The 24406-nt window shown below is 37.2% G+C and overlaps 2 protein-coding genes across 2 annotated transcripts in view; one reads left to right on the top strand and one right to left on the bottom strand.

Moving 5' to 3' along the window:
- The window catches only part of LOC138699767 (uncharacterized), a 160032-nt gene that overhangs the window by 45897 nt on the left and 89729 nt on the right, over positions 1-24406 (bottom strand). The window lies entirely within an intron of this gene.
- LOC138699768 (carbohydrate sulfotransferase 11-like) overlaps positions 9460-24406 on the top strand; it is an 89374-nt gene continuing 74427 nt past the window's right edge. Inside the window, exon 1 of the mRNA XM_069825892.1 lies at positions 9460-9600. Within this exon, the coding sequence (XP_069681993.1) occupies positions 9553-9600 (48 nt within the window). The 5' untranslated portion in view covers positions 9460-9552. The remainder of the gene's footprint in view (positions 9601-24406) is intronic.

Genomic DNA, 24406 nt, shown 5'->3' with positions numbered 1-24406 from the left:
TTGAAGTTGCACTGCTACAACACATAGGCTCTACACAAAGTTGACATTTTAAACATGATATTAACAACATTATTATGATTATTTTCGTCCCTAACGAACAGCATTCATGGAATGACTAAAACGCGTTATAGACCTATGACACAAACTGAAAAAAAGACTAGATAAGTATCCCCAGTGGGCAAAAGTTTCGTGACGCTTCAATTACAGGGAAGGAACAAAAACATAACATCTCTGAAGATACCCAACAATTAGTCTACCAAATAATGTATTTCAGAAATGAATGCATTGCCTAACACAAACTAGTCGATAGACTGGGCGATGACACTATCCATACGATAGTAATGACCGACAGGATGTACGATCTGAAATGTTTGATCATATATTCAACATTATAATAATGATGATGATAATGATGATGATAATAATAATAATAATAATAATAATAATAATCTATACTAATAATAAATCTGTAGCCGAAATTTTTCTGGTAATTTTCGATTTTCCAAAAATAATTGGTCCTAACATATATAATTAACCACCCTGAAACCGAAAATCGCTTTTTTGAAATTTTTGTTTGTATGTCTGTCTGTCCGGCTGTCTGTCTGGATGTTTGTTGCCTTTTCACGCGATAATGGCTGAACCGATTTACATGAAAATTGGAATATAAATTAAGTTCGTTGTAACTTAGATTTTAGGCTATATGACATTCAAAATACGTTATTTAAAAGGGGGTTTATAAGGAGGCCTGAATTAAATAAATCGAAATATCTCGCTTATTATTGATTTTTGTGAAAAATGTTACATAACAAAAGTTTCTTTAAAAATAATTTGCGATAAGTTTTATTCGTTGAAAAATTTTGATAGGACTGATATTTAATGAGATAAATGAGTTTTAAAATTAAAATACAATGTCATCTAAGGCGGTGTAATGAAATGAAAACAAATGACTACGTCTATAAGGGGCCTTGGACAACAACAATCGAAAGCTATGAAACATAGCCTACAGAGAATGTTTCTGTGTTTGTATGAAGTAATATAGGATGCTAAATTAACCGATTTGTATAATTAATTATTATTTCACCATTGGAAAGTGTAGTTTCTCTAGATGGACATAATGCTATAATGTTATTACAGTAACTTTTGAGTGCTCTCTGGACCAAAATGACCCCATTTTAATTATTGAAATACAATCTAAATTAAGTAACATATTAAACGATTTATCCTTCTATCAAACACGAATGTTCCGTGGATCAGACGTCCTATTTTAATTATGTAATTACTTTATATTTATTTCTAACAGGTGCAGCGGAGCGCACGGGTACGGCTAATAATAATAATAATAATAATAATAATAATAATAATAATAATAATAATAATAATAATGTGTGTCCTTTGTGTCTCAAGCTGGACCACAACTCCATTGGCCTAAAAATAGGCTACATTAGACAAACTGCCTATTCAGTTTAACAACTATATTTATTCTGTGTTACCTTAAGCGGTAGACTGGTACCATACCAACCACATAGTCAGAGAGACACGCTAGTTGCAAATGTTTAAAGTTGGTTAGCAAATCTCACACGATTGAGACGAAATGGACGGACCGAAGTCTTGAATGAAGATAATTATCAGTGTCACCATCAAAAACAAAAACAAGTCCGTTTCACGACAGCCCGTAGAGGGCTCATCAGATTTCCAGAAATATAATACAACAGTATCTCTACCCGCCACAAAGAGAATGTTATTTCAATTAGGGACTATGATAATATTCTCAGAAGCGAATTTCGAATGAAGAGTCTAGTTCTTGATAGTAAGTAGCCTATTATTACTATTATCATCATATCCCACCCATAGGCCTATCAAGGAGCTGGTAATGGTTGGGGTGGAGAGTGGGCCTACAGTATTACAGCACCTCCAAATTTGTACTCAGGGTAGAAATGGCAGGTAAAAAGAATTAAGATTAAAACATAACAGAAGAAACATCATTAAAGCATATAGGCCTAATGCAGAATTACTAAAAGGTGAAGAAATAAAATCTGAAGTCCAAAATAAAATAACTAATGATTTAGAGGAAATATAATGTGCTTCTATTCTCTATTGAAATAGAATAATGCTGCGAAATAAATTAAAAATTTAGCTTTTGTATTTTCTCACGGGGTAAGAAATTTTCTCATGTAATTTCGGCCAATGTACGAGAAGGTGCCCACCCAGCATTGTTATGAGTTTAGAGAGCTCCGATAGGTAGCGAAATCCGGTTCCGCGAGCCAGCTGTAACGGTTGGGGACACCATCGTGCTAATCACACGATACCTCCGTTCTGGTTGGATAATCGATCACCTCTGCTGACACATATGGACGTAAGGTCAGCAGCCGGCTGGTCAGACATGGCTCTTCATGGGCTGTCGCGCCTAGGATTATTATTATTATTATTATTATTATTATTATTATTATTATTATTATTATTATTATTATTATTATATAGTTTTCATAAAGATAAAGAATAAAACTGCAGACTATTGTATTGTATTTATTTAGGCCTACATTCCATGGTATTCGTACATTGCTTCACAGCTAAAGTATGGAACATGTCAAACGAGGAAAAAAAATCTTAATAGTACTACAAAGTCTTAATTATAATCACAGTCTAGTTGAAATATATACAGAAGAGTTTTACAACATAATCTACTAGTAGGTCCTCAATGTGGCGGGATGTTAAGGCTTCCACCTGACTACACAATCGGCACCAACAGCAGAAATAATTGTAAGTCCTATGTACTGGCCCCTTTTCCACTTCAAGGAATCATCCTGGTATTTATTTCTGTTAGAGACCAAGTGAACTCCAGGACTACTGTGCGGCCGGAAGAATTAGATCAGCGGAGAAAAGTCGTGGTCCCATCGGGAATCAAACCCGAGATCTTCCAACTGTATGTAGCGCAAGACCTTAGTTCCGTTGCAATAGCGCGGAATGTTTACAGCAGAGGAGGTAAGTTTTACAACGAGAAGCTCTTCGCTATCTTCCGCTACGGTACCTGTTCTGGCCAAAAAGTGCAAATCTTTGAAAAAAAAAATATAAAAATTCTACAAAAAAAACTTCGCAATATTTTCACAGTTAGAGAGGTCCTAAATAACCAACTTTAGATACGGAACCCATGGTCTATGGTTTCAAATTTCATGTTATGGCATAAAATCGCAAAAGAGTATGCACATCACTGACTTAGTAGGTACTTGACATTACACGAAACAATAGAGGAAGTTGTCACCAATAATACAGCAAACCTTCATTAGAAGAGATATTTGAATCTGGTGCACTTCTATAACATAGTAGACATGGTATTAGAGTGTGGTGGCTTTTGCTTCCAAATGCTTCTAACAGATTACATTATGCAGTTAAAAAAATAAAGGGAAGAAACTTAAGATGAATACATTGAAATTCCGTAAACAAAGATACAATAAAAGCAAAATTAAATTACATTAAAGTGTATAGTTTTTACAAAAATCGTTGGAACTGGCGGCCTCCAGCAGCAATAGAGAAACAACATCGACGCAGATAAGATTCTCATACCTTATCAAAGATGCCAGGCATTTCACGAATAATTTCACAGCGTATGATATTGATACTAGACATCTTGCAACACTAGGGGAGGGGGGAAAGCAGAATCGCAATATATGATGACAAACGAGTTCCGATTACAGTGCTATACAGTGGCGTGCATCTTCTGATTAAGGTTCTGGCTGATAAAATACAGTATATCTACAGTATTATCAGGCAGTACATCTCAAGTCAAAAGGAGAATAGCAATGGCAAAGGAAGCTTTTAATAGAAAATGGAGCATGTTCTGCTGACCTCTGGAGAAAAAACTGGCGAAGAGACTTGTGAAGTGCTTTGTGTGGAGTGTAGCATTGTATGGAGCAGAAACATGGACATTACGACGAAGTGAAGAGAAGCAACTAGAAGCATTTGAAATGTGGATATTGAGAAGGATGGAGCGTGTGAAGTGGACAGACAGAACAAAAAACGAAGCTGTGCTGGAAAAAGGGGATGAAGAAAGAATGATGCTGAAACTGATCAGGAAGAGGAAAATAAATTGGCTGGGTCACTTGTTGAAAAGAAACTGCCTTCTGAAGGATGCACTGGAAGGAATGGTGAACGGGAAAAGAGTTCGAGGCAGAAGAACATATCAGATAATAGACTACATTAAGATATATGGATCATATGAGACAAAGAGAAAGACAGAAAATAGGAAAGACTGGAGAATGCTGGATGTGCAGTGAAAGACCTGTTCTTGGGTAGAACATTGAATGAATGAACATCTCATTTGGCGATATGTGTCAGAGGAAGAACAATTGTGTGTATGCATCTGCAGTCTGACTAGTATAATATGTAGCTAGTCGGCGATGTATGCAATGGAGGGGGAAAGGAACTAGCCACCCTACCCCATTATCTCCTGGCCTAGTTGCCTCATAAATGGTGCCTTCTTGGTATCACGTGTGAGGTTCAGACCTGTCTTCGGACAGCTGACTAAACAACAGTAACGTGCAATAATATGATAAGTCTGCAAATTTTGCAGATTATGACAACGCTAAATTATAAAAACACTGTACATGAGTTATTAGCAATCAGTTTTCTCTCAATCACTAAGAATGTGTGAAGCCATTCTAATACAAATTGTAAAGCTATTTCGCTTTCCTAGTGGCTTAAGAGTACCAAATTGTAATTATAGTACTTCAATGTACTGAACCAAAGGAATTTTACGTCGGTGACCGTGAGTTCCCCATCTCAAGTTGTTTGCCTAGGACCCCTCTATACTCAATGAAAATAATGCGGCATTGTTGATTAACACCCTGTACAGTAAGCAATTCTTCTTGGCGAAGTATTTTTCCTTTGATATTACATTACTTTATCGCCTCATTTTCCAGTTTATTCTATATAATACTTCCAAATATGTCAAAATTACAAAGAGAGCATTTAAGGAAAAAGAAAAATATGCATAGGCCCACGTGATCTCACGTCCTTGCAAGGAATCTGACGATGTATCACTTCGGAGTACATCGATCCCAGTGAAAGTACTTAAAATTATTTTGCAATTTAAGACGGGTGCGTCCAAAAGATAAATATGATTCTCCCAGGATTTGAATAACCTACTAAAGATCGAAAAACTTTCCACTCGGGAAAACTAACGTTGCACACAATAAAGGTGCCAGTTGACGGACCAGTTGAGGTGTCCACTAAATGGATTCCAACTACTGTTCTTGCGTAAACAAATCGACAGGCCAGTTTAGTCGGACAGTAGCTGGCCACGCCAGTGAATTCGAAAAACAAAAAAAAAAAAAACAAAAAATTCCTGCCCACTGGCGTTCCTCCCACACCATATAATCCAGTTGCTGTAACCGTATAAGTCAGGGCTGGGCACCAAGAGCGAATTCAACTCTCTCACGGGGAGCCATATGACTTCTCTTCAACCCTTTTCTTCCCCGCCGAACACCGCGCAGCGTTGATTCCGTCACGGATGAATATTAAGCGTCCCCGTTTACAGTTTGGATTCGCTCCCGGTGTCCAGTCCTGGTATTGTAAACAATGTACAGCACAAGGCCAGTTGCTGGCGGGTAGTATAACGTGAAGAACATTAGAATGATTTTGTCTTACTTATTAATTATTTTTAATTATTGTTACAATTATCAAACAAAATGTCGGACAGGTAGAGTGAGGAATAACGAATGAAGTATGTTAATGTGTATAAGTAAATAGTGTACAGTACAAGGCCAGTTGCTGGCGGGTAGTATAACGTGAAGAACATTAGTATGATTTTGTCTTTCTTATTAATTATTTTTAATCATTGTTACAATTATCAAACAAAATGTCGGACAGGTGGAGTGAGGAATAACGAATGAAGTATGTTAATGTGTATATGTAGTGTACAGTAGGCCTACAAGGCCAGTTGCTGGCGGGTAGTATAACGTGAAGAACATTAGTATGATTTTGTCTTTCTTATTAATTATTTTTAATCATTGTTACAATTATCAAACAAAATGTCGGACAGGTGGAGTGAGAAAAATAACGAATGAGGTATGTTAATATGTATAACGACTCTTTCAGCCTGAATGTAACAGTGAATAACAACAGATCAAGGCCAGTTGAACTGCTCTACTATGTATCCAACAGCTGGGACCGTGTGAAGAACGGCCAGTCCAACTGTCTATCCAGTAGCTGCTGGCCAAGTGAGAATCATGCTACTGTCAAATTGGCTAGCCAGTAAATGGCACCGCGTGTAAACGCACCTTTACGAATTGTCAGAATGTGTAATTCGATCTACAGGGTGGCCCAAAAGTTCCGCATCACAGGCGGTACATCACTGGCTGGATGAGAACTTCCGTCAATGGAATGGCTGTAGGGGGCACGTGTAATGGGCTCTCCGATTCCCAGATTTGAATCCAATGTATTTTGCAGTGTGGAGCTACCTCAAAGCAAAATTGTACACGTGGAAATCAGGAACAAACAGCATGTGTGAGCAAATTACTTCTGACAAGGGAGGGTTTTCAGTAGTGCACGATAGATTTGGCTGAAAGTGTTAATATAGACTGATTAAAGGTTCCTGAAAACGATGGTGAAGGTCTCTCGTTTCGGAATTGCATATTTGTGAAAATACGGCAATTTTAAAAATCTGGATTGCATGTCGTTCTTGCACGCAACTAGCTCATAACCTACTTGCAGAGAACACTATAGGCGAGGAAACTTCTTTCTTCCATCGCTGTTAGAAATCTAAAAGTGGAATATATTTACATTTACATTTAAGACGAAATGGATAATATTTAGGGTAAACTCACCTGTCATGTTCACACACGATAATGCGGGTTCACCAAGAAATGTTCAGGACACAGCATCATTTCACAATACAGGCAACTTATAATGGCTACTTCTTCACATTCATCGACACAACAGACACTATTTCCCACACGCAACAGTGTTTGAAGTAGTTTATTTTTCCTCCTTTATTGTGTCCACAATTTTACCAAGCATATATTAATATTAGAGATGAACAAAACTACCTGCCACCCTCGCTCGCTGTGTTCGCTGCATTTGTCTTTCGGGTCTCGCTCGTCATTCCCGCTGCGCTTCGGGTCTCGCTCGTCATTCCCGCTGCGCTTCGAGTCTCGCTCGTCATTCTCGAAATAGCATTTGGTCGGCGTGGAAAGATTTCGTAACTTTGAATAACATACATCATTGAAATAAATAACATAAATGTTTAAATGAAACAAAAAGTCAAAACAGAACAGTATCTTAGTTATCAAAATGTTCTGGTTGTATTATATATTACCTATACTTATATAAATAGAAAAAAAAAACAATTCTCAAATAAATTCGCATTTCTAAGAAACATAAAACATGACATTAATATCTTTTTACTTGAGATTGCACACTTGATCTTAAACATATGAAAAGAAAATTCCTAGCCTTTTAATAAGGGCCTAGTAATTAAATAAAGACTGGAGAACGGATTATTATACAATGAAAGGTAGAGATGTTTCAAATAGGCTACTTGATTGCTTATACATATATAACAGTTGCCAAAGTAGATAAAAGTTCAGTCAGGTATAAACAACTGCTGACTTCGGGAGATGATCAATATCGAGTCTCGGAAGACTCACAACCAGTCTTTACGTCAAGGACGCGACGTAATACAACATTGTCGTGCGGGTTTTCGGCTTTGCGGGCGCTGTTAGTCTCGTTTTCGCGATCGTTGTTCATCTCTAATTAATATGTTTTCTAGAAGAGGGCAGCAGAACTGATGGTAAACAATTGAAAGCAAATGTGAACACATTCCACTTCTATATTTCTAACAGGGATGGAAGAAAGCATTTTCCTCGCCCCTAATGCTCTCTGGAAGTAGCAAGCTACGCGCAAGAACGACATGCAATCCAGATTTTTTAAATTGCTGTATTTTCACAAATATGCAATTCCGAAACGAGAGAACTTCACCATCGTTTTCAGGAACCTTAAATCAGTTTGCATTAACACATTCAGCTAAATCCATCGTTACCTGCTGAAAATCTCCCTACTGAGTGCTACGCATTTTCGTCGAACTTGGTGATCTGTATCCTGTGAGACATGAGTGAATGCCTACAATTGTGTCTGACACTGTTGGCCATCATACTGAATAAATATTGTAATGCAGTCTACGGTGCGGAACTTTTGAACCATTGTGCACAATTCAGCACTTCTAATTCAGAAACAAAATTTTCTGTCTAACCTACGATTTTCATCCACGCCTGTGGAGTAACGGTCAGAGCGTCTGGCCGACAAACCAAGTGGCCCGGGTTCGAATCCCGGTCGGGGCAAGTTACCTGGTTGAGGTTTTTTTTTCCGGGGTTCTCCCTCAACCCAATACGAGCAAATGCTGGGTAACTTTCAGTGCTGGACCCCGGACTCATTTCATCGGCATAATCACCTTCATTTCATTCAGACGCTAAATAATCTGAGATTTTGATACAGCGTCGTAAAATAACCCATAAAATAAATAAATACACCTACGATTTTCTTTAGTAATCTGTGCAATAGCAATGTTTGTATCAAGAGTAATGCATCATTTCCTCTCTCTCCATGATCACGCGCTTTCGTTCATATCACAGCGTTGGTTTGTTTACCTCGCCTGCCAAGAGGTCTGGGAGACTTAATAATTTTAAAGGTAAACAAACAGAAAAGAGAAGTACCTATTGAAACACACGGAGGTGATAGCTTATCGTTAGACACTTTTCTCAAGATAGGTACACCACTATAGGGTAATGGTCAGAACGTACGAATACGAAAATAATGAGTCCAGGTTCAAGTCCCGGTTAGAGTAAATTTCTTTTTCAGGGTTTCTCTTCAATACACATAAGAGCTAATGCAAGTGGTCCTCGGATCCTTTTCGCATTCATCTTTATTAAAGGCTGGGGTTACTTTGCGGCCAATGTACATGAAGATCCTTCACTTCGAACAGCATTGCTCTTTAGATGCAGAAACGGACTCCTTCGTATTCGTCTGAGGGAATCGATGTTTCTCACAATGATCGGAGTTTGAACCCAATATTAAAGTTCCATCCTTGAGTCCACACTTGTGGAGTAACGGTTAGCGCGTCTAGCCACGAAACCAGGTGGGTCGGGTTCGATTCCCGATTGGGGAAAGTTACCTGGTTGAGGTTTTTTTCTGGGGTTTTCCCTCAACCCAATATGAGCAATGCTGGACCCCGGACTCATTTCATCGGTATTATCACGTCCATCTCATTCAGACGCTAAATAACCTAAGACCTTAATAAAGCGTCGTAAAATAACCTACTAAAATAAAATAAAAATCTATCCTTGAGTAGGGATTCGAACCACAACTCCTGCGAACTAAAGTTAGAATGATTGACTTCCGTGTACACAGTGTAAATGGAGCCAAAATTGAGTTGACATCCCGGAACAAGAGGTTCCTACCCTACGACCAATCGCGTGGCTCTTGGCGGAGTGACAGTTGTGGGTGGGATGCGGGCCCAGCGCCCATCTCAGTCGCGAGCGAGAAGCACGCGCTGCCGGTCGACTCATGACGAAGCTCAAAGCGGCCGTCGTCATCGCACGGCGAAAAACTCAGGTGAGTGAGTGGCTGAGGAAAACAGCGGTGTGCTCCTTCACACGCCTTCTTTCAACAAACTTTCATTTCTCCTTGCGTGTTCCCATGCAAACAATACAACTGACGATTTCTTCTCTATCGAGAGGTCGGGATGTTGAACCAGGCAAGAGTACAAACCTAACGTAATAGTTTTAAAACTCTCAGAAATCAACTTTCACCGGGTTACAAAATTCTTTGTTCGCAGACGTTATAATAAAACCGGGAACAGATTAGTTCCTCCAATCAAGAACCTGTACTGCCTCTTACAAAATATTATAATTCTGAAACGGTGCATACAGAAAAGATCCTACTGAAGACTAGGAATTAGATACACTGGCAAAGTTAAAAATAATACATAAAACTAACAGACATACATACGGGGCGAAACTAATAATAATAATAATAATAATAATAATAATAATAATAATAATTTATAATATTCTCACTCCCGAAAAAAATTGTGCTCGAAAATGTTCTTTGAAAGGCAAAAGTAAAAATGTGCACTAAGATAATATAAAAATATAAACAAGATATCTTACAAAATGAAATAAGATTACTTGCATTGTAACATAAAAATGAAGACAATATTCTGAAGAGTAAATTTTTCTGCTAGAGTACGGTAAAAAAAATGATTTTATTCACTTCCTTTTCAAAACCAAGATCATTCATTAATGTTCTGCCTCTGACTACCCTGTAGATTCGGCACTACTTTTATGTAAAATAAGAGGGAGAAATATGGTACATATTTTTATAGAACAAGCATAATAATTTGCCAAGTATTTTGTTTTAGTGGTAATATATTATTATGATTTCGTAATTCTTTTTATTTTTTTATTTATTTTAGTAGGTTATTTTACGACGCTTTATTAACAGCTTAGATTATTTAGCGTCTGAATGAGATGAAGGTGATAATGCCGGTGAAATGATTCCGGGGTCCAACACCGAAAGTTACCCAGCATTTGCTCATATTGGGTTGAGGTAAAACCCCGGAAAAATCCTCAACCAGGTAACTTGCCCCGACCGGGACTCTAACCCGAGCCACCTGGTTTCGCGGCTAGACGTGCTAACCGTTACTCCACAGGTGTGGACAATTCTTTTTAATACGTAAACCTTTGATACGTGAGATTTCTTAGGTAATCTAAATGCTTATTGAAACAAATTTTAATTATTCGCTTATTAATTTGATTCAGGAGTAACAATAGATTTTACTATACCTCCCTAACTTATTATTCCATACCGAATAACCAAGTGGATTAAAGCTAAATAAATGGATCGCATAACACTACATGTCAGAAGGCATCACAGCTGGAAAATTGACATATAAATTTTCTTTATCTAGAGCAAAAATAATCTGTGTTTTGATCCACCTTTGTTATTTAGTCAACTGTCCGCAGACAGGACTGAACCTTTCAAATGATACCAAGAAGACACCACTTATGAGGCAACTAGGCCCGTGAGATAATAGAGTAGGGTGACCATTTCCTTTCCCCCTCTATTGCATAGATCGCCGACTAGCTACATATTACACTAATGCCTAAATATTCTACCTGTTCACATATGAGAATTTTAGGACATAAACAAGAATTATTATTTTAACAGTTTACAACATGTAAAATGATTTTGAAATGATTTTCAAATAACAGAATTTAATGTAACATTGTTCAGAATCGAAAGGTCTACAGCTCGTAGTAGTTAGTCGTTGGTATTGTAGTGGATGCTAGAGGTGGTGATAATAGTGGCAAGGACAACAGTAGCAGTAGCAGTAGCAGTAGCAGTAGCAGTAGTAGTAGTAGTAGTAGTAGTAGTAGTAGTAATTGTAGATGAAGCCGTGACATTCAATTCAGATTTAGCAATAAGGAACAAAAGTGGAATGTACTTAAACTATAATGTAGATGTTTAAACAAAACCATGCCACTAATATACGAGTAGTTGGCTCAATTAGAAATATATTTTTTCGATACAAAACTGTCTTAAAGATGTCCTTGGGAAAACCCAGCATCGTAGTAATTCTATAGTAAATTACGCATATAATAGAGAAAATATGTATTTAAAATGTAATTTCTTTTAATTATGTAGATTTTCTCACGAATATTGACATTCTAAATAGTTTTAATTCAAGATCTGTATGTCCAGAAACCTTTAAGACCAAGCCATGATCTTGGTTCAGGGAAATAATATTTCCTTCGTGTGGATTATTAAGAGAAGGAAAGGAACTGGCCACCCTACCCCATTATCTCCAGGCTTACTTGCCTTATGAGTGATGCCTTATTAATGTCACTTATAAGGTTCAAATCTGTCTTTGGACATTTGACTAAACAATAATAATAATAATAATAATAATAATAATAATAATAATAATAATAATGTCTTTGATTTTCTACCTCGTTCTACTTTTTTTTTTTTTTTTTTTTTTTTTTTTTTTTTTTGGCGGGGTCCTCATTCTAAGTGATACAGATCTTCAGCAAGAACAAAACTTTCTTGTAATGTGACGTGTCTCAAATATCACAGCGTGGTTTTTGTGACTTTAATATTATTTTTAGCGGTGATAATAGGTTGAGATGAATAATGTACAGAGTTACATCTTCATGCCCCTATACGCCTTTATGGCGCTTAAAGGGGTACCTACCTGCCTACCTACCTACCGGTGATTTTATATATATATACACATACATACACATACTCGGGTAACACACATACAGCATTAAAATCTTCTGAATTTCTTTGATATTTCGAATATTTAATGTTTTATGTTCTCTTTAAGTTATAATTTACACTTTCTTATCGAACTTGTCCACTAAGGTAATGACTTGTAATCTACTGTCCTGTCAGTCATTACATGCTTATCCACAGTATGGCTGTGATGTTTTAAACGGGAGGAAGACTTTAATTATGTGTTAAAAATGGATCGATTAATTTAATTATTACTGTTATTATTACCAATATTATTTGCGAAAATAAATAAGACGACCACAAGCTAGTAGGCTGCAGTGCATCCTGGGCCGAGAGATTAGCCTACTCTTGTTAAGTTAAAAAATGTTAAATAAAATAAGTTGAAAATAATTCTTTTGTGACAACTGAGCGATTTAGACGGATGTGAGACCGCACTACAAATAAATTAAATCAATCTGTAAATTGTAGCAAAACACTCTAGTGACTGCGAAAGCTATAAACCCACCCAATCCGCTCCACATACCTTCCTTTCATACCTACTCCAACCGATGATTTTGTCACACATTTTCACACACAATGATAACAAACCAAACCTAACATGTCTTACAAAAACTTGCTTATTTGTCTTTCCATATATTGGCAGCGCTGCGATACGCATTTCAACACCCCTCTACCGGATATAGTTAGAACTGTTCCGAATGTAACTGATAATTTTGTGTGAAATATCTGAGTGGAATTGTGAAAATGCTGTTTATGAAACGTGACACACACACACGCACGCACACACACACACACACACACACTTAAAGTGTGCCGCATATATATTTGTAAAGTTATTCCATCTCTCAGTTTCATTTTATCATTAAATAACGCAAATCAGATGTCAGTGTGATGCAGGATACCAAAGTTTCAATTCAGACAGGTAGATGAGCTTATCGTTGCCGTATTCGTCACACAAGGATGACATATCACAGTACCAAAGACGTCACGATACAAGTTTTTTTGTCAAGAGTTTTTATTACACATCCAGATTCTTTGCTTTTCAAAAATAAAACCACACTAGTTTCATTTTAAAGTTAATACAGCACTTAACACTTTCCAGTGATATTCTCTCCAGTCGCCCTTAATTTAATCCAAGATATCATCAGCCGTTCAGTAATCCTATTTTTCAATATTATTCTCAGAATCCGTTTTGTTCAGGTTAATACAATTCTCCTTTCCTTGGAAGTGCAGGATCCAGCGTACAGACTTTCAATATTCTCATTAATTTCTATCGGTCTCCGACAAAAAATTCTAAGAGGTGGTACGAAGATAACAGCTTCTCATCAACGAGTTCACTCTCCGATGCCAAGCTTTACAGATGTTGATACTCCTTGGTAAATTCTGCAGAAACCTGCTGCAGCAGTTACAGGGAGCTGGTGGGAAAGGTAGTTGTCTTTCCCTGACGCCTGTTCTACCTATAAAAATTGTTATTTTCTACGGAGTCAAATGTTATATGAAGTTATCTCTAAGAATCTGTAAAGCATTTGAAACCATTTACGAACACGTACGCCAACACTATCAATGAATGAAAGTGACACCTCATTTCTTATCATCCACCATTCTATAGGCTACACCTGACTCAAAATCTAGTTAGAGACGTCTCCAAATTGCCTGCGCAAGATTAAATAGACATACAACTACAGATGTGACAAGGCAACTTCATAGTCACCAGAAATAAAGTTTGGCTTTAACCCCTGATCACATATAACAGATTGATCAGCATAATGCACTTTCAAGACAACTTTTATCAATTTCACTGTTCTGGCATCTAGAGACTGTAAAAGAAGTTAACCTGATGGAATTACAGGAGTAATAGCCTGCAACTGAACTTCCATCTAACGGTCGTTACCAAAAAAATTCATTTTCGACAGTAGCGATCCTAGTGGTTGTTCTCTTTTATATGTTGTCATTTCACAACATGGGAATGGCCAATCTGATATACAGTATATGTCATCAGGGTTTTAACACTCTATTTAACGTGGGAGAGGTCGCTATATACACTGTCGTTAAGATAGTGGTATACCCGACATTTTGCTGAGGTTAGTACCACCTTGAATTTTTCCTGTTATAACTTCTGAGAGGGCTGAAATACCGACTTGAAATGACAACACGTTTTCTTAAGACAAGGGGCTTTCTTTCCACGTACCGCAATATAAAGTTTCTTTTAAAATAATGTCTATACTTGTTTTAATACTTTCCGGCAGTATTATGTTCAATTGGTTTTAGAAGTCTACTGATCTTATAAAGACATGACAGTAATTATTCCATCATAACTGAGCCACTAGTCTGACAAGTATTTTTCCTAGAGTACCGTGTATTGTTCGAAAAAAAAAATTCTAGCAGGAAATAGTCAACACTTACGATAAAGTCAGTTAGAGAGAGAGAGACAAACAACTTTTTCCATTATGACGTGACTGTCATTGAATCTCATACTTTTAGCAAAATGCTCATACAGCGACCAACACAGGGTTAAGCTGATCCACAGACGCGGAGAGTTTTATAAATAGTGTGTAACTCTTGCCCCTCTTTTGTTTTAAAGTTGTATAGTTCTGCACATTCACAGGCAGTACCGTAAATACGAATCTGTGCTCCTTGAGCCGGCGTGCGTATCACTTGCGGAGGAAGTTTCGCACCTACAACTATTAACTGTAACTGTTTCCTTGTTTATCGAAGTCGCCAGTAGACTAGCGATAAAACGTCTGGATTGTGTGCAGGGAGATGTCCCTTTACGAAGGTCACCTGAATTCCAATGGCACCCCATAAAATACAGTGTTGCCTACATTCCGAAAAATAGGGGCAAGAGATACACTTGGTATATATAATATTCCAGGTTAAGAAAAAAGCATATGGTTTTATGGGCCTTGCTTAGTACACTGCAGAAGCTTTGTGGTAGGCAGGTGTTTCCATGGCAACTGGTCATTTGATGGAATAGCCCCATATCCCCAATACTTTTTCTTAATCTGGAATCGTCTATACACACAATGTTGCCATCAAGACTCGAATTTAATCTTTTCCATATTGGCAAGACACGGTACTCTTACGCTATAGGGCAATTCTGTCTAAAAATTTCAAATTCAACGAGTTTCTTTTGGACAACAGTATTATTGAAGTAACGAAATGATTTTAAATTCATTATCTTGTTAACCTAGTTCTCAACGAAACGCACTTACAACAGAGATCGCGAACGGGAAACGCGATATCTTAATGACACACACGCGGGTTGTAGGACTGGAAGCGATTCCAACACGCCTAGAATATAGACGTAGATGTTAGCCATTTTCTTTCCCCCTCCCCTCTCTCTCTTTCTTACTCATCAAGAAATGTTTTTACGATTTGCCACCATTAGGGCCCATTCACAATGAAAAGTAAATGCAAACGCGAACACGAAAGCTTGCAGTGAAGTTATTTAATGAACATTAACAATAACATTAGATGCTAACGCGAGAGTTTGCAAACTTCAAGCTTTCATGTTCGAGTTGACGTGATTCGAGAAAAAAAAAGCAATATCGCACATCACAGTAACAAAAGAAGAAAGCGCCAAAATGTATTAATTTGATGAGAAATTGATCATTTTGTTCCAAAGTCATCGTTGCCTTTATGACATAAAACACAGACCATATGAAGATAATTTGTTAAAAGAAAAAAATATGGAAATAAATAGCTTATGAAATGAAATCTGATGGTAGGTGTTAATTATAATATTATTACTAACAGTACGAGCAGGACACGAGTATTAACTGTACTTTGTACTCTAATGTCGGATTACATACTAATACACACTATAGTAAGACCTAAGATCGAATCATTCTATTTCCGCTTTCTCATCTTTTTTTTTCTTCTCACATTTAATTATTTTATTTTATAATAAATGTTTATAATTTATTGTTATTATTATTATTATTATTATTATTATTATTAAATGTTCAAACACATAATAACTCTATTTAGCCACAGGCATGTCTTTTAAGTTGATTATTTAACGACGCTGTAACAATTATCACAATATTTATCGTCGATGTACATACGTTGCATTATAACTCTGCCGGTGAGTGACCGTTAAATTTTAAGTAGCTTATCTTGGTCGTGGGCGTCAGAGCACTAAAAGCAAAAAAAATACAGTAAATCTGCTTGCCTTCATTTCAAAGCTCTGGTCAATGCTTGCTTGGGTGTAAGGTGAGAGTTTAGACATAGATTTTCTCTCTTTCCCTTCACCACAAACTGTGACGTTACACAGAGGCAAAAATATAATAAGAGATCTGTAATTGGTGGTTGCGAGGTGATATTTGGCGAGATGAGGCTAAATATTCGCCATGAGATTACCTGATATTCGCCTTATAAATGTGGAAAACCTTCGGGAAAATTCAACCAGATAATTAGCCCAAACGCAAAAGTATGTATATATATATATATAATACATCAAGATATAATAGAACAGTTACACGCACTGAAGACTGCAAATTTGGATGTATTTCACATTCTGTTGTCGCTTATATGTAACGCAGAAAATTGACGAGAAGTTTGTAGCAACATTCTCTTTTGAATACCAGATGCAATGGGTAACTAAAATTAATGTTACAATTTAACAGTTCTCTTACTCAAATTGGGTGGTTGAATAATAGGCAGTAACTTATTCAGTGATTGTCAAACACCACGAAATGGTGACGTAATAGAAGTACAACCCGCACATTACTGCTACTGCAGAAAGGGCTGGGGTGGTATCTCCTCAGGTTTTGGAGTGAATGACAGTGCACGGGTAAGAAGAGAGTGGGGATATAATGTCATACTTGAGTAGAGGCAGGGGCATGTGTCGCAACACAGCTTTTGCACCAATAGTATTGATTTCTGGTATATGCATATGATTTCTTTTCCAGTTTCGATGTTGAACCTATTAAAACTGTAGAAGTATAGACAGTGGATGCCGAACTTGCCATGTTTTGGTAGAAACTGTGTGGTGACGAAGGTAGGAGTTAAGCCTCGCTTTTCTCCAATCTGAATGTACGAACTCGAACTCGTAGAACTTAACTGAACTTAAATCTGAATTGAACATTTTTAGGTTGAGGGTCACGTGACAATGAACGAGCCAATTACTTCTTAAGAGAGTGCTTTTCTTTACACTATAACTTACTTGAACTAAGATAATCTGAACGTAATTGACACCTGAATCTATACCTTTTCAGTTTGTCTCTAGAACTTTAAGTTTTCCACCAGAATTGTAGGCGAGAAAAATTACGGTGGCAGTCGTTTTTTCAGTTCAGTTCTCAGTATCGGTGTGATTATTTCAGTGTAGTAAGTTTATTATTATTATTATTAATATTTATTATTATTATTATTATTATTATATTAGTTTTTATATATGTTTTGTGTTTTTTTTCAACAACATGAATGAAAAACAAAAATTGTCATTATTGATGAAGAAAGAATAAAATCGATTCTGTTCGTCACAACGAACGATGTTCACTTTAACACTTATTATGAAATATAAAACTTTCTTAAAAATTACAACTTTAAAAGTGTTAAACATATAGAAATGCGGAGAAGAAACAAGGAAGCGAGGAATTAGGACGATCAGGTAAATAAGATTCACATTGTCTCTGCACCATGCTACATTCATTTCGTACGTGTGGAGGACCGAACGAAAAGTTGATTCCACGTATGTCTTCTTAGTGCTGGCCCTGCAGTAGTGGCTTGAAATTTTCAGTAGATGAAACCATCATTTCATATCACTCACTATCTTCATGAACACGTTTTTCCTTCCTAATACTGTAAGTTCATTTGCACGGTCGTCCTCAACATCTAGAGTTTGCCCCCACTTCAACAGAATAAGAGAAACTGTCATCGTTCTTTGCCCATCGCTTGAACATGTTTTCCTCAATTCCTAAAGAGATAACAAACAGAGTTCGGCACACTATTTCACCTATTGGTTTATTTATAAATAGTCATGGCCATTGTTTTTCTCCGTTTCTTCATATCTTGACATCCTCCGTAAAATATATCACTCCATGATCTTAAGTTCCAGAATACATATATTAATACTTCATTGCTTGCCTCTTCTGTTATTTCAGCACGTTGAAAATTTCGTTCAGTTATTTATGTGGCCTTTGTGTATTTGCATCTTGGTAAATGTTTCTTAGCTTCTCAGACACAATTTTGAAGCAATTCATTTCCAACCTTTTGAAATTCAACATACTTTTGCCTCATCAGTCTTTTATTTTTATTTACTTTCTTTTAGAACTATATTCCGAAAAATCTGCACAAATAATTTCCTATTTCCCTTCTTCATCCTCATCTTGCCCTTTTTCTAACCCCTCTTTCTCAATTTCCCACTCCTCTTCCTCCTCCTCCTCCTCCTCCTCCTTCTTCTTCTTCTTCTTTTCATCTTCCTGATTTTTATCTGACAGCCCTGTGCAGTTCTGTAAGTTCTTGAACATTTCTCTCTATATTGAAACATTGTATAGTATCTAGATCATGAGTTTCTTCTTCTACTTCTTCAAATTAAGCAACTACTTCAGATACTGAAAACAACAGAGACACTGGATTCTCCTCTTCATAAACTTGAGCAGTAATTACATTTTTAATATCTTCATAATATGTTTCCTGAACTTTAGCTGGAGTATCATCAATAGCATTGTTTACGATTTTATTATCATTTAAATATCAGATAAGGTTGTTACAATACATCAATAGCAAAATAACCGCAAAACAGTACGCTGTTCTACTGATCACAAGTTCACAATTACAAGAAAACAAAATCTCCTATGTCCAAGACACTTGTATTTGCAATGCCTCCTATGTGTTGTCAAGTACGCATACAGTAGGAGGTTTTTATGATTCGTTCTATGGCAGTGGCACATAGGAGATTGTGAATTCTTAAATTTTCGAAAGAAAGATTATATAATTACATATAGGAGATTTTATTACTTTCTGTTATCACTATTTAAGGTATTTAATAGAGCAAAAATCTGAAAATCGACAAAAATGTCACATAGGAGTTATTGCAGGAACAACGACGACGATATTCAACACAGTCATAATTTCTATGAGATAAACAGAGAGAGAGAGGGGGGAGGGGGAGGGGGAGAAGAGAGAGAGAGAACTTTTGCCCGTGTATGCTTATGACTTCTTCTGATCTTACAACGTATTGTGGGTTTATGAAAACACAGCCTTTCCCGTTCGTAACCTCATCTTTAGAGAAATACTTCACAACTCAAGAGAATGTTACATAATTTATTTAATTTGTGTCAATTGGCGAGTCGCCTAATTGACTGAGGCAACTTCACCCTTTCCGTGGTTTTGCTAAGGCGCTTTCAAATGTCGAGAGAAACACTAAAAGAAATGGACCATGGACCTACATAATATTCTTCCCCCTTTTCATATATTAAGATATTTTTGCAAATTCAAGCGTTCGTAATTCGGAGCCTTGGCTTTCCTGTGCCTTCGAGGGCTTCTGCACGAGCTAATTACGATCTTCACTCACTCGGTCCAAGGGTTCGCCGCTCTTAACACGTCTCCACGTCGCAGCTATTACATGTCAGGTAACCCTGCCCTGCTATTGCTGAAAACCTCGTTTATAATAGCGCTCTGCCAAATGACTTTCTCCCCTTTAAACTGGTATCTAATAGGTTACGCCCATCTTTCGACCTTTTCCCTTTTCTTTCTAGATTCCTTCGCTTTAATGGAGACACACAAAGTGGGACAAGTGACCTACCGGCTCAGAGCTCACATAGATTTTTCGCAAGAACATGCGCTTGTGTATTATACTTTTTAGTTTTTCTCCTTCCTCTTATCTTCCTCCTCCATATTGTTCAGCTTAAAATCGCAACGCAGCATGTGTATAATTTAAAAATATCACAGATCTAGAAAAAAAATATCTTCTTCCTCGTCATTAAACATACATACGCGTATATGCATAGAGTTCTGCTTAAGGGTAGGTCATTCACTGCAAACCCAGCCTTCTCCAATCTTTTCTATTTTATGCCTTACTTTAGTCTCCGAATATGATTCATATATCTTAATGTAGAATAACTCTTCTCGGGTTCTCAACCAGGTGAGTTGGATATTTGCTTCCAAATTTTCGATGGCTAGCTCTGGCATCTTCTTCAGGGAATGAAATGTCGTGGGATTATGTCTAGAATGTATATATACGTCAGTAGGGCTTCCCACTGCGGGCGAATCAGCAGCTAGTTCCTAGTCCCGATCGCCTGCCGCATTCTGTTTGGTCGAAGCGGTGGCCAATCAGGACCTAGTTCCTGGTTCCGACTGCCTGCGTGCAAATACACAACTCACCTGGCTGAAAACCCGAGAAGAGTTATCCTACATCAAACGCCGAGAAAGCCTGTCATACACCTATCTTAATGACGACTTCATCTGATATCTTCTTCTGCCCCGAACTCTTTTCCCATTCACCATTCCTTATAGTGCATCCTTCAGTAGATAGTTTCTTCTCAGCCAGGAGCCAACCAATTCCTTTTTCTCTTCCTGATCAGTTTCGGCATCATTCTTTCCTCACCCACTCTTTCCAACACAACTTTATTTCTTATTCTGTCTGTCCATTTCACACGCTCCATTCTTCTCCATATCCACATTTCAAATGCTTCTATTCGCTTCTCTACACTTCGTCGTAATGTCCATGTTTCTGCCCCATACAATGCTACACTCCACACAAAGCACTTCACTAGTCTCTTCCTTAGTTATTTTTCCAGAGGTCCGCAGAAGATGCTCCTTTTTCTATAAAAGCTTCATTTGTCATTGCTGTCCTCCTTTTGATTCCTGGCAGCAACTCATGTTACTGCTTATAGCACATCCGAAGTATCTGAAACTGTCCACTTGCTCTACTGCCTCATATAATATTCGCACGTTTATCTTCTTTGTTTTTCTTCCGACAATCATGGTCTTCGTATTGTTTGCATTTATCTTCATCCCATACTGTTCACAGCTGTCATTTAGCTTCAGTAGCATATTCCTTAGTATCGTCCCCTCTTCTGCTAACAACGCCATATCATCAACAAATCTTATGCACTTTATTCTTCTTCCTCCTACTATTACTCCTCCCATGTTCTGAAAACAGTTCTTCAGTAAATCCTCCAAGTAGATGTTGAAAAGGATAGGTGATAAAGGGCATCTTTGTCGTACTCCTCTCCCTATTTCACTTCCTTCAGTCATTTCCTCTCCTATCCTAACTTTGACTCGTTTCATACAAAGATTACTAAACAGTCTCCTCTTTTTCCAATCCATGCCTATATTAAATAAATTATACATATTCCTCATGTCATTTAGAGGGTATAATCATACATTTACACAATAACAATGTATAAGAAAATTGTGCAGAAATTGGTCACATTTTGAAACATCTTGAACTCAGCTGTAATTAATTCAATAATATGGTATGGCCTTAATAATTAACTTCGACTTAATTCAATGAATTATGCACGTCCTGTCAAATTCTACAGCTTTCATCTGGTACTTCATCTTTTCTCTAACATCACTAATCGGGTACGAACGTTAACTGCGACTAGATTGGGGACAGACTACTACTGTCAATGTCAAATAAATTTGTAAAATGAGAATTTTCTGGGGTGACATGTACAGAAGGGCACTTAAGACGACAGACTACTAAAGCAGCCAACTGCTGTTCTTAATTGCAGCCCACGTATCGTTTAAATGATGGACTTAGTGAGGCTTTCATCTACAGAGTTATGTTACAATCGATCTATGACATTTTAGCAGAAAAACAGTCCTATCAATTAGCACTTTTTAAACTGCCATATGAATGATTCTTATAAAAAACATCACTACAACAGGCCGTGGCATCGTGTCACTATTTGTAAAGGCTGCCTATGAAGTGCCGCTATTATCAGAGTAAAAATTATGCAAATCTGCATATTCATTGGATTAATAAACTCATAAATATTGCATTAAATACCAATAAAATATTAAGTACTTTAGGAAAAAAAATTCAAGTAGGCAAGTGAACACATGCTAATTATTTTAAGTGCAAGAGATATGAAATAATTTCCTTACAATTCGAGAGCGAGATTTTCCTTCCCCTCTTTCTCCTCCTTACTTAATTATGGCTTTAGAGAACCCTGATGTTCACTGCCGCCCTCACATAAGTCCGCCATTGGTCCCCATCCTAATCAAGATTAATCCAGTCCCTACCTTCATACCTCACCTCCCTCAAATCCATTTTTATATTATCCTCCCATCAACATCTCGGCCTCCTCAAAGATCTTTTTCCCTAAGGTCTTCCAACTAACATTCTATATGCATTTCTGGATTCGCCCATACGTGCTGCATGCCCTGCCCATCTCAAACGTTTGGATTCAATGTTCCTAATTATGTCAGATTAAGACTACAATGCGTGCAGTTCTGCGTTGTGTAACTTTCTCCATTCTTCTGTAACTTCATCCCTCTTAGCCTCAAATGTTTTCCTAAGCACCTTATTCTCAAACACCCTTAATCTCTGTTCCTCTCTCAAAGTGTGTCTACCGCTGTGGAGTAACGGTTAGCATGCCAGACCGTGAAGCGAGCGGGCTCAAATCCTGGATGGGACAAGTTCCTGGTTGACATTTTTTCCGGGATTTTCCCTCAATCAATTAAGAGCAAATGCTGGGTAACTTTCGGCGCTGGACACTGAACTCATTTCGCTGACATTATTACCTTCATCTCACTCAGATGCTACGTAACCATAGCAGTCGACATAGCGTCGCAAAATGACCACTTCTCTGAAAGTGAGAGTCCAAGTTTCACAACCATACAGAACAACCGGTAATATAACTGTTTTATAAATTCTAACTTTCAGCTTTTTTGAAAGTAGACTGGATGAAAAAAGCTTCTCAATCGAATAATAACACGCATTTCCCATATTTATTCTGCGTTTAATTTCCTCCTGAGTGCCATTTATATTTATTACTGTTGCTCCAAGATATTTTAATTTTTTCACCTCTTCAAAGTATAAATTTCCAATTTTTGTATTTCCATTTCATACAGTATTCTGGTAACGAGACATAATCATACACTATTTCGTCTTTTCGGGATTTACTTCCAAACCTATTTCTTCACTTGCCTCAAGTGAAATTTCCTAATATTTTGTGGATTCTCTCCTAACATATTCACGTCATCCTCATAAACACCCCGTTCAATTCCAAGCCCTCTCTGTTATTCTGGACGTTCCTAATGACATATTTTAGAGCAAAGTTAAAAAGTAAAGGTGATAGTGCATCTCCTTGCTTTAGCCCGCAGTGAACTGGAAAAGTATCCGACAGAAAATGGCCTATACGGACTCTGCTCTACTTTTCACTGAGACACTTTTATTTAATCTAACTAGTTTCCTGGGAATACCAAATTCACTAAGAATATTAGTATTAAATTTCTCTTAACCGAGTCTTATGCCTTCTTGAAATCTATGAATAACTGATGTACTGTTCTCTTTTACTCCTATTTTTTCTCGAATATCTGTCGAGTACAAAAAATCTGATCAATAGTCGAGCTATTACACCTAAAAGCACACTGATGACTCCCAATAATTTCATCTACATATTATGGAGTTAATCTTCGCAAAAGAATATTGGACAAAATTTTGTACGACGTCAACAAAAGTGATATTCCTCGAAAGTTACTACAGTTAGTTTTGTCCCCCTTCTTAAAGATAGGTACAATTATTTTGTTCTGGTACAATTTCTTTTTCCCAAATAGGAAGTACAAGCTTATAAATTTCGTCTAATGGACTTTCAAGACAATTTTGATCGATTTCACTATGCTGCCATCTAGCGACTGCAAAAGAAGTTGCGTTATAACCCTTATGGAATTGCACGATGTAATAGCTTGCAACTATACTCCATCTAGCGGTCATTACCATAAAAAATTCCTTTTCGACAGTGCAGGCTCTGGTGGTTGTTCTCTTTTCATGTTGCCATTTCATAATATGGGAATGGTCAATCTGATATATATATATATATATATATATATATATATATATATGTGTGTGTGTGTGTGTGTGTGTGTGTGTGTGTGTGTGTGTGAGTGTGAGTGTGAGTCCAGGAGTTTTAGTCAGGAACACAGTTGGACTCCCATGATTTGT

This window comes from Periplaneta americana, chromosome 5, assembly GCF_040183065.1.
Source record: "Periplaneta americana isolate PAMFEO1 chromosome 5, P.americana_PAMFEO1_priV1, whole genome shotgun sequence".
NCBI lineage: Eukaryota > Metazoa > Arthropoda > Insecta > Blattodea > Blattidae > Periplaneta > Periplaneta americana.
Note: the sequence above shows the minus strand (reverse complement) of the source record. Positions and strands in the feature narration are given on the sequence as shown.